The sequence below is a fragment of the Lissotriton helveticus genome, chromosome 7 (genome assembly GCF_964261635.1).
Source record: "Lissotriton helveticus chromosome 7, aLisHel1.1, whole genome shotgun sequence".
Taxonomy (NCBI): Eukaryota; Metazoa; Chordata; class Amphibia; order Caudata; family Salamandridae; genus Lissotriton; species Lissotriton helveticus.
In genome coordinates this window covers 1963956548-1963970931 of record NC_136068.1, presented here as the reverse complement: position 1 = coordinate 1963970931, position 14384 = coordinate 1963956548, and the positions used below count along the sequence as shown (strand labels likewise).

At 44.6% G+C, this 14384-nt stretch overlaps 1 protein-coding gene across 1 annotated transcript in view; it reads left to right on the top strand.

Annotated features, from left to right (window-relative positions):
- The window catches only part of LOC144770986 (putative cation-transporting ATPase 13A4), a 722230-nt gene that overhangs the window by 484903 nt on the left and 222943 nt on the right, over nt 1-14384 (top strand). The window contains exon 16 of the mRNA XM_078655855.1: nt 99-255. Coding sequence (XP_078511981.1) covers nt 99-255 — 157 coding nt within the window. The remainder of the gene's footprint in view (nt 1-98; nt 256-14384) is intronic.

The following is a 14384-nucleotide window of genomic DNA, read 5'->3' as shown; positions in this document are numbered from 1 at the left end:
CTGAACAGCTTATAGTGCCCTCAAAAATTGTGAAATAGAAGAAAAGTTAATCTAACTGTTCAAAGTCATGCTGACGTAATGTTCTGGTTCGTCCTTAGGTTCCTGTTGAAGGCCTCGCCATCGTGCACCAGTTCCCCTTCTCTTCAGGCCTACAGAGGATGTCGGTTGTCACACAGGTGGTGGGGGGCGACCAGTGCCTTGCCTTCATGAAAGGAGCACCAGAGAAGGTGATCAGCTTCTGCAGACCTGAGACAGGTATTCAGACATGGAGTCAAAACGACTCACCACTGAGAATTTCCAACATTAGTAAATCTGCTAGGGTTCCCTGGTCCCTTCTCCATAAGTAGGCATGAGGGCCCCCAGTGAGCATCTTGCAAAGTTCCAGAACTCTATTATGACTTGTAATATTCTCAATATACAGATGTGGGAATATTCTGCATCTTATAATATGTTAATTCTACACAGACATGGGGCAGGGGGATATTGAAAATTAAATCTGCCCTCCGCATGTTTACAGCTGGTGAACAGCATATTATAAATAGCAAGAAATGAAAGACGAACTTTAGGTAAAAATTGTGTTGTGGAAAGATAATATCTTGGCAAAATATTGCCTTATGGGCCCAGAACACTATTAATTTACAGTTTAGAATGAGCATTGGCAAAGGCAATAGTGCTGTCCTGTGCTGGATGGTGTGGTGCCAGCATATGCCATAGAAATGAAAAGGAAAAAAATAAAATATACTGTTTAATTGCAATTACAAATTTCAACCTTCAAACAATTTACAGATACAGTTGTTTTACTAGTGATGTTTTAAATACCACACCTCACAACTGTACAATGCATTTTATTTGAAGTATTTTTGAAGGAGGCAATAATAGATTGCTACATACACCAGCAGCACCCAAACCACAGGCAGTTGGAAAATTACAATGTCACTAAAACTCCCTAAAAAGGGGATGGGGAATATATGACATCTAACTGGGCACCTGAAGTGCATGATACATAGACAGGCAAACTTGTCACTGAAGATAAAGGAGATATTTTAAAAGGAGTGTGCAGTTACCAAAAGAGGGGGCATCCAGTGGGTAAGATGGGCTGATCCATTAACCCTTGCTCTATGCTCTAAATATCATTGACAGTTTAAAAACCCAATAGAAAAAGCCCACTGGCCAAACCACACTCTACATATAATGTAGAAGATCAAATTGTAATGACGAAAGAAAGACCTCTGTGATAATGGCAACACTGGAGCACAAACCTTCACAGAAAGCTCAAATCCTTTCTATTGCAATGCAATGTCAAAGAGGTTTCAAATTCCCTCTAAATAAACAGGTCTCCATAATACGTCTCAGAGTCCGGAAATCATGAATTACCTCAAAGGAGGGGATTCACAGACAGGAGTACCGAAGGGGAAGACATGTATCACACCTTAGGGTGACGTCAAGGGGCTCTAGGGAAGAGCTGCAAGTCAATGGAGGCACAGACTGAAACAGACCATTTACAGTATAATATGGGGGTGCGCTTACATTAGACGTACCAAGGTGGAGAATTCTAGTGATATCTTCAAAGCAAGTTAAGCAACGTATGAACCAAGCAGGCATATTCCCCACACCCTAGAGCAAACAAAACTCTGAATTCAGCTTGTCTCCGTGGTCCATGTTCCATGAAATCGCTGTAGAAAATCTCTCAATACCAATTTGGAATCAGAAACACTAATGTGCTTTTGACTCCACATGTGCTGTCAATGACGGTGCCGCATGTCAGCATTAAAAGGCATGCTGTGGCATCCTCCTTGTAATCAGCAGAGGGTGCAGGAGCCAGAAGACAAGGCAGTCATGTTTCCATCCACAGCCAACTGCCAGCCGGTGAGGTGAAGCTAGGACAGTTCCCTGTTTCTCATTGGAAGGTTGAACACAGCAGCTGCCTCTTCGTGCAGTCATCAGAAGACAGTGGTCATTTCTGACCAACTCTGTGGCTGTGAAACTCGTTGTGGAAAAATGAAGATTGTCTTATAAAGTAATGATGACCAGGACTCAAAAACAGCAGCTGGTGGCGGTGCCAGCTCACTGCTTTCATTTCCACATTGATTGGAGCCTAAGCTTTGCCATCTGTTTTGGTATTGACTAAATTGGTAAATCATGTTGCTTCACCACACTCTGAACATAATTCACTTTGAATTGTAAGTTTCTAAATATATTGATGTAGTTCTCTTGATCCAGCAGATCCGGAAATGTCCCTGGTTAAATGGAGTTGGATTCCGAGGAGTAGGACTGCACCACATCCGTCTTTCTTCTCCTCTATTGCTTCTTTCTGCACTTCCCTTGCTTCTTTATACATCTCTCGTGCCTCTTTATGCACCCCTCTTCCCTCGTTCTGCACCCCTGCTGCCTCTTTCTGCACCTCTGTTCCTTCTTTCTGTACTTCTTCTGTTTCTTTCTTCATCCCTCTTGCCTCTTTCACCACTCTCGTCACCCTCTCTGCATCTCTGTTGCTTTTTTCCACACTTCTCTTGTCTCTTTCTCCACCCCTCTTCCCTCTTTATGCACCTCTGTTGCTTCTTTCTGCACTTCTTTATCTTCTTTTGGCACCTCTCTTGCTTCTTTCTGTATCCCTTTTCCCTTTTTCTTTATCTCTTTTGCATGTTTCTGTACCTTTGTTGCTTGTTTCTGCACTTCTCTTGCCTTTTTCTGCACCCCTGTGGCCTCTTTCTGCACCTCTGTTGCTTGTTTCTGCACTTCTCTTGTTTCTTTCTGCACCTCTTTTGCTTCTTTCTGCTTCCCTCTTGCCTCTTTCTTCACCCCTCTTCCCCCTTACTGCCTCTCTGTTGCTTCTTTCTACACTTCTCTTGCCTCTTTCTGCACCTCTGTTCCTTGTTTATGTACCTCTTGTGTTTCTTTCTGTACTTCTCTTGCTTCTTTCTGCAAGTCTCTTGCCTCTTTCTGCACACCCTTTTCCCGTGTTCTGCACCCCTGTTACCTCTTTCTGCACCCCTCTTGCCTATATCTGCTCCCCTCTTCCCTCTTTCTCCACCCCTCATCTGTCTTTCTGCTCCTATGTCGCTTCTTTCTGCACTTCTCTTGCTTCTTTTTGCAAGTCTCTTGCTTCTTTCTGTACCCCTTGTGCTTTTTCTGCAAACCCTCTTCTTTCTTTATACACCACTGTTGCCTCTTTCTGCACCTCTGTTCCTCCTTTCTACACTTCTTTTGTTTCTTTCTTCCCCCTCTTGCGTCTTTTGCCCCCCCCCCTTCCCACTCTCTGCACCTCTGTGTCTTCTTTCTGCACTTCTCTGTCTCCTTTCGGCACCTTTCTTGCTTCTTTCTGTATTCCTCTTCCCTCTTTCTACGCCTCTTTTTTCATTGCGCTTTACAAGTATACACACATTTACATTTACACATTGTGCCTGTTTCTGCAACTCTCTTGCCTCTTTCTGTACTTCTCTTGCTTTTTTCTGTACCTCTTGTGCCTCTTTCTGTACTGCTCTTCCCTCTTTATGCACCTCTCTTGCTTCTTTCTGCAGCTCTGTTGCTTTTCCTGCACTTCTCTTGCTTTTTTCTGCACCTCTCCGGCTTCTTTCTGCACCCCTTGTGCCTAGATTTGCACCCCTCTTCCCTCTTTCTGCACGCCTTCTGCCTCTTTCTGCACTTCTTTTGTTTCTTTCTGCAACTCTCTTGCTTCTTTATTCACTCCTCTTGCCTCTTTCTCCATCCTCTTCCTTTTTTCTGCATATCTGCACTTCTCTTACTTCTTTCTCCACCCATCTTCCCTCTTTCTGCACCTCTGTTGCTACTTTATGCACTTCTCTTGCCTTTCTGAACCCTTCTTTCTGCTACCCTTTTGTCTCTTTCTGTACCTCTGCTCCTTATTTCTGCACTTCCTTTGTTTCTTTCTGTAACTCTTGCTTCTTTCTGTATCCCCTTCTGTATCTACATTGCTTCTTTCTGTACCCCTCGTGCCTCTTGCTGCAACCCTCTTCACTCTTTCTGCACCCCTCTTTCCTCTTTCTGCATCCCTGTTCTTTCTTTGTACACTTTTGTTTCTGTCTGCACCTCTCTTGCTTCTTTCTGCACCCTCTTGTCTCTTTCTCCATGCCTCTTCCCTCTTTATGAATGTCTGTTGCTTCTTTCTGCATTTCTCTTTCCTCTTTCTTCACCCTCTTCCCTCTTTCTGCACCTCTGTTGCTTCTTTCGGCACTTCTCTTGCTTCTTTATGCACCTCTCTTGCTTCTTTTAGCAACTCTTTTGCCTCTTTCTGTACTACTATCGCCTCTGTGTCCACCCCTCTTAACCCTTTCTGCATCTCTGTTGCTTCCTTCTGCACTTATCTTGTCTCTTTCTCCACCCCTCTTTCTGCACCTCTGTTGCTTCTTTCTGTATCCCTCTTGCTCCTTTCAACACCCGTTGTGCCGCTTCAACATAGCTCTTCTGTCTTTCTTCTCCTCTGTTGCTTCTTTCTGCACTTCCCTTGCTTCTTTCTACTTCTCTTGTACCTCTTTCTGCACCCCTCTTCCCTCGTTCTGCACCCCTCTTGCCTCTTTCTCCACTCTCTTCACCCTCTCTGCATCTCTGTTGTTTTTTTCTGTACTTCTCTTGTCTCTTTCTCCACCCTTCTTCCCTCTTTATGCACCTCTGTTGCTTCTTTCTGCACTTCTGTATCTTCTTTCTGCACATCTCTTGCTTCTTTCTGTATCACTTTTCCCTCTTTCCTCATATCTTTTGCCTGTTTCTGCACCTCTGTTGCTTGTTTTTGCACTCCTCTTGCCTCTTTCTGCACCTCTGTTCCTTCTTTATGTACCTCTTGTGTTTCTTTCTGCACTTCTCTTGCTTCATTTTGTACTTCTCTTGCTTCTTTCTGCAAGTCTCTTGCTTCTTTCTGTATCCCTTGGGCCTCTTACTGCACCCCTCTTGCCTAGTTCTGCTCCCCTCTTCCCTCTTTCTCCACCCCTTATCTGTCTTTCTGCTCCTCTGTTGCTTCTTTATGCAGGTTCAGGTTTTAAAATCTTTATTTCGATTTTTTAACAAATCATAAAAGACACAAATGTAACTAAAGCAAATCCAAAAAACAATACTATAAAAGAGATTTGAACACAAACGCCATGAAAAAATAAGTATACAAGTAAAAAAACATTTCACAACGAATTGATAAAACAGGATTAAACTACAATTAATGAACAAAAAAGACCTAAACAAAGAAACCTGAATGATTTTGTATGAGAATAAGTAACAGTACATTAAAAATCAGCATTACATTTCAAAAGTTACAGTTCAAAATCATTGTGGACAAATCCTTATTATTGCAGAAAGGATAGAGAAGCAAGGGATGCGAATGATGGAACAAAGTCATGAAATGGTTATCAGATACATAATCAGACAATTTGTGGCCTTTTGCAAATCACCCTTGTACTTGGAACTAAGTCATGCTGGTTTTTAGTCTTAGGAGCCAAGCCCATCCCAGATACTTTGCCAAAGTTACCACAAAAAGTTCTGAGGTGTTAGTCCTAAGCACCCGTATGGCCTCCATTGCTGTTTTGAATGGAAGTTTTTGGAACAAAGGTTTTAACCATTTCTTTCGGGGTGCACAATACCTTGGGCAGACAAAAAGGAAGTGACCTTCAGATTCAATATGACCTGGACAACATGTACAGTAGGGCGATATCCCTGTAGACCATTTATTTAGAAAGATGTTTAAGGGCAATGCGCCCACTCTAAATTGATGGTACAACTTCTTGTCTAATGGTCGAGATATAACATCCCAATATGGCTCTCTTAATAGGTCAAGTTTGAATGTTAAAAACCTGCCTGTAAGGCCGTTTTTGTTAGAAAGCAAGACTCTTTTTAAGTGAGATATTGCCCAGTATAATGATTTGAACTCATCTTTAGATGGGAAAGCATTAGATTGCGGGGATGTCCAGAGTTGTTCTAAGCCCATATCTTTAAGGGTTGATTTAACAGCATAAAACCAGGGTATTTTCCCTGAGCCCCTAATAGACCTCACTTCGGTCAATTCTTTTGCAAAGAGGGATAAATCTGGGGATGTCCATATCCGCCTCCACAATGCCACTAACCTAAATCTTGCCATCTCATTAATAGGTGGGGAACCAAGGTCCAAACAGAGGGGGACCAAGGGTGTGGACTGTGGGAGGCCCACCAGATTTCGAAGGAATCTACATTGGGTTTTAAACAGGTTAAGCAAGTCCATGTGGCCCCACAAATCCGCGCCATATAAAATGGCTGTAGAGATTTTAACGTCGTAGATCTTAAGGGCCGGTAGGACCCGCTTTGTAATAGATTCCTTCTGCTCTTTAAGGAGACAACCAGTCAGCCTAGCGAGTTTAAGATGTTGCATATTAATCTGATCTTTCCATCTTAAACGGCTATCAAGGGTAACCCCTAAATAGGTCATGGTGTCGACCTGTTCAAGGTTTACTCCATTTAATTTTACTGAACTTCGGACTGAACGGTTTTTTGTAAAAACCATAAATTTTGTTTTCCCCACATTAACTACCAAATTATTGATGGCACAGTACTCCTCAAAGCGGTCGAGAGCCCGCTGGAGTCCGCTACGTGTTTTTGAGAGGATTAAAGTGTCATCTGCGAAGATGAGTAAAGGGAACCTCATCCCCGCCAGCATTGGTGCATCAGTGGGGGTATCCATGAAAAATTTAACAACTTGGTCCATAAAAAGGAGGAAGAGGGTAGGGGCCAGGACACACCCCTGGCGGACACCTCGAGTTACGGGGAATGTTTCCGTCACTTGTCCCTGGCCCCCCCACCTCACCCTCGCAAAGTTGTCCTCATGGAGTCTTACAATGAGGTCCAATAGTTCTAGTGGGCACCCCAGATTTTTCAACACACCCCATAGCCTGTCCCTAGGCACTAGGTCGAAGGCGGACTTCAGATCGATGAATGCAGCATAGATGGTGCCACCTCCCAACCACACCTCCTTCCAATAGATCAGGCAGAATCTAAAAACCTGATCTATGGTGCTCATTCCCGATGTGAAGCCCGCCTGCATAGGTGACAGAATATTCTCAGTTTCCATCCAACCCTGGACCCGTCCTAGGACCATGCGTGCCACTATCTTTTGAATCGAATCGATCAAACTGATAGGGCGGTAATTGCCCGGAATGGTTTTATCCCCCTTTTTATAAATTGGAACAATTTCGGCCCCTTTCCAAGATCTCGGGACTGTAGCTCCAAGGGCCAGAGTGTTAGCTATCCTGGTAATATACGGGAGCCACAAAGTGGGATTAGATTTAAATAGATCAGCCGGAATCAGATCCATACCGGGGGCTTTGCCTCGGAGAGTAAACGCCAGCGCCAACTCAACCTCAGCAACTGTGAAGGTGAGTCTTTCCCCTTGTGGGGTCGGCAAAAGTGCTTTGCCCAAGTGATTTACAACCTTATCATCGCCAGCTTTAAATTGGGCCGAGTAGAATGAAATCCAATCCTCGATGGGCACATTATTTCCCGGGGTAGAAGAGTCTGCGTTTTTACCCCATTTGACCAAATCCCAAAACCTTTTCTGGTTGTTAGTGGACGATGCCTCCAAGAGGTCAGTCCAGAACTCATCCTCCCACTCCCGTTTGGCTTTACTAAGGGTTTTTTTGTAATGGAGCCTTGCAGCTCTCACTCCAGCCATATCCCGAGATTTAATGGCTGAAATGAGAGCCGCATGTGCCCCCTACATTCCTTGTTATACCATTTTTGGGGCAAAGAATTAGGTTTAATTGTAGCACTCCCACATGGCTTGGATAGGAGAGTTTTTAGATGATCAAAACAATTGATATGGACACCCATCACATTATTGGCTAATCCAACATCCATCCCCAACAAATCTATTTGCGACATTTCATTAAACGCATCCTCCACCACACCATTAATATTGTCTAATAAGCACTCATCTTCCATAACCCGTGACCACTTCAATCTTCTCCTGTCATTGGTTAGTTGGGCGTCCCCTGTATAGGTGGCAGATGGCTCCTCGTGTCTATTTAGACCCGGTATCTTCAGCGATAGAGAAAGTGGATTGTGGTCGCTTTCCGGGCGCTCCAATACTACCATGTCTATTAGCAGAGACCAATGTTCCATGTTCAGTAAGATATAGTCAATGCGGCTCTGCCTCTGCCCGTTGTCAAAAGTGCAATTTCCCTTCACATCCGAGGCAGAGCGGCCATTACATGCACGGAACCCATTTTGTAAACAAAAAGCCATCCAGGAAACTGCAGCCTCTGTTGCTTTAGCCCTCTTCTCCACTTGTAAATCCGGGATGCCCCATACCGGGTCGTCTGCCATAGTCCAGGTATCTCCCATATCTAGCACAGGTTCTATGGTGCAATTTAGGTCACCCGCAAGAATAGTAGTAATGCCTCTGTCCATTTTCATAACCATTTGATCAACAAGGTTCAACAGGGGTGGGCTTCGACCGCCAGACAGACCTCTAGCATAGATATTAACAATGTTCATGATTTGATTGTTCCCTTTGTTGATTTTGATGGAGAGGAGATCCTGACTCTCCACCGGGAATTCCATTGGATAGAAACCCAAGGATTGTTTCACCCAAATCAACAGGCCACCAGCGGCCCGCCCTTTGCCTCCTTTGATTGCGGGTTTGAAGAAATTAATATACCCCAACTTATGAACAGGCTCCGTTGCCCATGTTTCCTGCAACAGGATAATATCATAATTGTCCATAAAGTTCGACCAATCAGTGGACACAAGGCGCGCCTTAATTCCCGCTATGTTCCAGGTCAAAATTTTCAAATGATCTTTCGGATTGCCTGGCAACATAGGGTATAGGGGCTGTACAGGTCCGTGAGACACCCCTGTATCATCATTAACCACAAAATGTTTAACGAGATCAGCTGGGACTGTGATTTTGTCCTTGGTCATAAGCCCCTGAGTAGCTGCATATGATAAGGAGCTAGTTAACAAAGGCATTTGGCCTCCTTCCCCATCTACTCGATTGGTGATTTGGATTGGGCAGACCATATTTTGGTCAATGGGCTCTTGGGCTACAACACTACCAATCAGAGACTCACTAGACGGAGCATTGAGTCAATCTATAGCTTCAAGCCCAGAAAGGGGACCAAAATGATTGAAAAGGAAGGGGCGCTGGCAGTCAAGTGGGGTTAACGCCAGGGGATGTCTTGCAGCAAGACCTTTACGAAATAGGGGATAAGACTGAAAGGGTATTTGCCTGCGCGGGTAAAAATAGGATAAAGCTAGTGTTTGTACATCCCCCTGCCTAGCATACCTGGGTTCTCGTTTGATAGCATCTACCACCCATGAATCTTTGAACGAGATAAGTATACAATCTCCTTCTAAATCTTTCCCCTCCGGCCCCACCCAGTCTACTCTCCTCACATATAGTATTTCCGTGGGGGTAGAGGGGGGTAGCGGGCGATTTTTGTTCAACCAAAAAGTGACTTTATTGCGAAGGTCACTATAGGATTCCCTTGCACCCTGTTTTAATGGTGCTACACCTGTCAAAACGATGGTGTGTAGGGCTGCTTCAGGTGGTAAATCAACGCTGGGGGTGTTTGGTCTTTTACGCCCCCCCTCCCTCTGGGTAGTAGAGACGGTACGTGGGGCTCTTGAGATACAGGGGGGTGGAAGATTTAAATTAGGTTGGGTGGGTGGTCCCATTATTTGACGCCCACCAGTATTTTGTTTAGGCACTGGTTTCAATTGGGACTTAGGTACCTGAGTGTGAGTGCTATGTGGAAAAGTAAATGTTGCCATGTTCTGTGTCCCTACGCCTCATCCATCATATGTTATGTGTGCATGACCAATATGCATGTGTTATTCCCCATGTCCGATTAATGACGCAATTACAGTTGTGTCCACCTTTAAGTATGCCAGTTTCCAGTCCTCGTGAATACTACGAATATCAGGCCTATGTAAAGTTACGTTGCCACGTTTCTCAGTATGCACGTTATTTCATTATAAAGTCCCCGTTTCCAGGCCTCAAAAGGGCCCGGACATTAGATTCAGCTCCTGTCCCCTGAAGTCTCGCTGAGGAGCGATACAGCCCCCACCTGTATCCTCGACCCTTCACTTACTTCCTGCCTCGCAGTGCCCGGTGCAGCTTGGCTCTGCCTCTGAGTCTGCCAAAAGTATGTTATAGTTCCAGTTATCAGTTCAGTCCTCCTTCTCTGCATTCCTAAGCTACTGAACTGCATCAATAGTTTCCGTCATTGTCTAGCCTATACGGCTCCACGTTAGAGAAAATACTGTATTTAATGGTCATTTAGTATTCTTCATCACGCACTACATGTAGAATAATGCATGGTCCAGTCTTAGAATCAAGTTAGCTTTTCCCCTCATGACTTCTAGTTTATATCAACATGTTCCCTAAACATCAGATACCAGATAGGGTTTAGGTACAAGTCGCTCCGACCCTCCAGACTCTAGTCTCTGCTCCTAGCACAGAGTTCATAGCCCCCAGCTTCTCCTAGTAATACGTCATTGCCAGTTTGCGTGCACCACCAGGTTAGAGGTCCCGGCTCCTTAGGTAGCCCCCTCCTATGTTTCCGCCCCATTCATGACATATTCTGTTACGTTTGCACCACATGTCTATGGATACGCCCAGTTACACCTACTTTTACTGTTATCTTTCGCGACTGCTACGCGTCACGCCTTCTGCTCCACCCACTGCTACGCCTACTGCAATGTAATGCTATGTGTTCGCGCTATGTATATATGCCTGTGTATTGTTATTAAAAGTTAGCGCGCTCATCCCAGACCCAGCCCCGGCAGCTGCCGGGCCCTGTATGCAGGTTGTCCTGATCCTGTCCTTATGCTGTAATAAACCTGCAGAAACTCCTACTACCTCGAATCTTGACTCTTATTTATTGAGCTATCTGTTATGCTATATGTCTAGTCAAAAATAGGGTATTATTTATTTATTTACCACATAATGGCGCCCGAATAGGGACTTGCCCTTTCCCCACGCGTCGGTGAAGCCACGCCGACCCCCTGACCCTCTACAGTCGTGACGGAACTCTTCTGCGCAGTGGCAGATATTTCTGCTCAAGTATCCCTCAGGCCCACGGAGGAGACGGAGGAGGCGGTCCAGCATCCGAACGAGACGGTGGAGGAACGCGGCGAGTCCCGACCAGAGCCCAAGCCGAGAGTCCAAGGTCCGAGGTATCCGGAGGCCCACCCGTAACTGAAGTCCGAAGTCCGTCGTCGTCAGTCCAGTCCAGTCCGAGGCCTTCTGTTCCGTGCTGCCCGGTGAGTACCATTGCTGGGGTAGTATCTAGACAGGACCAATCTAAATTGACTCCTGGTCCGTGGGTTGGTGGTGCCCAGACTCACAAACGAAGTGTTCACCTAGGTGGATATGGGTCTTGATGCGTCCCTTTATGGGACCGGTATGTTCCGTACTGTTTCAGCAGTGCATCCAGTAATTCTAGTCTGTTCCGTTCTCGAGAAAATTCTGTTCTGTTTCTGTTCTCAAGTATTCCAGGTAATATTCTGTTCGAACTGTTATGTTATGATATTGTTTAATGTAATTCCAATGTCGTGGTATGCCTGAATTGTTTTCCCAATTGTTATTGTTCTTCGTGTATTGTATTGTGTTCCGATTCAAGTTTACAATGCCGCTCTTTTCAAGATTACGTCAGCTAAAAACTAGAAAGGGTTTATTAGAAGAAGCAGTTCCTGTCCCGCCTAGGGACAGTCCAGGTCACTTTATGTATCAGAAACATGGCATAAGCGCCATATTGTATCTAGATTTATGGGTAGAGTATACCAAACAGTTAGAAGAAAAGTATAGATGGCCCGTATCGGGTACATGGGATGCCGAATGTATCATGCGAGTAGAAGAAGCATTATGGAAAAAGAAAGCCAGACAGTCACAGAAAGATGCCATCGAGTTATGGCGTAAAGAAGCACATAGAAGAACCGAAAAGGAAGTCAGAAAGTCAGAGTTAAGTAGAGAATCCCAAGAACGAGCCCAAGAAAGAGAATTAATCGAGATAGGTGAACGAGTCAAAGCCGAACAGTCAGACAGACAGAGGCATGCCCTCATTAAGGGAATGTATCCTCTTCTTGCCGAGGGCTTGCCAAAAGCGACCCCAGAGGCATCCAGTAATTTCCCGCCACCATTAGTTCCGACCAAGCTACGTCACAAACCGACCGCAGCTGATATTTTTATTTCGTCCTATTTGGACGACACAGTCCCAGAATATGCAAATCCTGTTCGCGCTCCGCCAGTCCCTGTAAATCAGGCACTTCCCGCTCCTCCAGACACCGGAGTACCTGTTACGGTACCCCCGGTCCAGTCCGCCATACAAGTCCAGCCTACATTTCCATTTCCCACTCTGCCAGGACGTAGAGCCTCAGTAGACGACTCCAGTTTAGGGGCTGCAGGAGGAGGTCCTCCTCAAACCCCGCCGCCACACAAGCGTTTAACGTTAGCCGAATTACATGCACAAGCATCACAGCGTACGCCTAGGTATCAGTCTGTTGCAGAAATAAGAAAATCCCTTGCCGAATGTTGCTATGATCCAGTCCCAGGCGAGGATAATATGGTTTTATATTCATTTCGCGTAAGAAAGGTGGCCGAGTATCTAGTCACCTTACCGAATATGAAAGAAGATCTAGACAGAATATATCGTTTCATCCGTACAGGGGATGATCCAGAAAGTATTAGCGAGACTATGTCTCAAAGGAAAGCCGAGATCCAGCTCATGATATTAAAGTTCCTGATCAATTGTCTAATAAGAGAACAAGATTACCCGTCTAAAGATTCCGCCGAAATGAGAATCCTGACAAGGTGGAGTGATAATATAGCCGAGGGTAAGCACAAGACCGTCGGTGCTATGGAGAGTATGTACAAGAAAATCCGTAAAGAGATAATAAAGATACACGAACAACGTAAAGCAGCACAAGTAAGCGAGAAAGAAAGTATCTCTGATCCTGAAGAGGAAGACGAGAATCCCGCCAGAATAGCGTATGTAGGAAAATCTAGATTTCCAGATCGCCATTTACGCCTAGAACACAAGTCTATTTTTCATCATTCAGCACCAGAACAAGGTTCTCTAGAACAAGTATTCCAAGCTACCGATCATATTCTGAAATCACGAATCGGTTATAGTGAATTAAGTACCATGCATGAACAAGAACTAGCCCGATCAGCAGTCCGATGGATTACTGATTCTACCACTTTTCCAGACGAAATAGTGGCACAAATGTTTCTGAAACTGCCCCCAGCCGAACAACGACTGGTGGGTATGTATATGATTCAGCACCTCATTACTCTGTATGAGGGTCAGCATTCTGATCCAGGTCCGTTACATGATATCCTGAACGAGTTACTCCAGTACAAATGGAGAGGTCTAGGTACCGATTTAATTAGTGTCATCCTAGAACAGCGTCACAAATATAGAACGTTTCTGAACCCGCATTTTGTTCATGTCTCACCTCCAGAAAGTAAACCATTCTACATAGACCGACAGAATCCGTTACGAGAAGTCCACCCAGTCAGAGGGACGGGTGGCGAAATGCAACGAGTGTTTGTATACACTCCAATAACAAAGATGGAACTTCTTGAAATGAAGAAATTAATTCCCTGTCATGACAAAGATCCAGCAGGGTTCCATCGAGAATTAAAAAACATGCTCCGTATGGGAGAATACACTTACCCAGATATCATTAAAATGTTAAAGGTCCTGCTACCCGCAGGGGTGTATGAAAAGTTAAAGGAAAAAGAATGGGAGGTGGGAGAGAAAAAGATCGATTGGACAGCTCTAGAAGCTGAAGACAAGGCACGAGTACCAGGTACCGGTCTTGGAGATAAATGTAAAGAATTACCAGAATTATTGATTCAAGTTTTACCCAGATTATTGACAACTAGAAAAGAAGACTGGGATGCAATCTCAGCCTGTAAACAGAAACAAGACGAAGATATTAGTGATTTTTATTCTAGATTTGAAAAATGTTTTAGTATTAACAGTGGTCTCAAGACAAGTAGTGAGTCATACCCTCACCTTTTCGTTACTAAATTAGTCGAGAATTCAAGTCCACAAATTAAAAATCGAGTTTTGAAAGTCGAAAGCACCTGGCAAGCAAATACTCCGTCCCAGATGCTCCAGATGCTTCAATACCACCAGAATAGAATCAGAGAAGAGCAAGAACACGAAAGAAAACGTATGAAAGACACGAAAATGAAAGTGCTAGTTGCACAATCTGTTCCTCAAGACAGTCAGAAGAGGGGTCCGAATCAAGCCAGTCATCCTGCAGCTCCCGTTAAAGGGAACTGCAATTATTGTAAACAGCCAGGTCATTTTATAAACGAGTGTGCAGTTCTGAAACATAACATAGCTACTGGTAAGACTAAAGAAAGACCACGTCCGCCTAGACAAGAACAAGTTTCACAG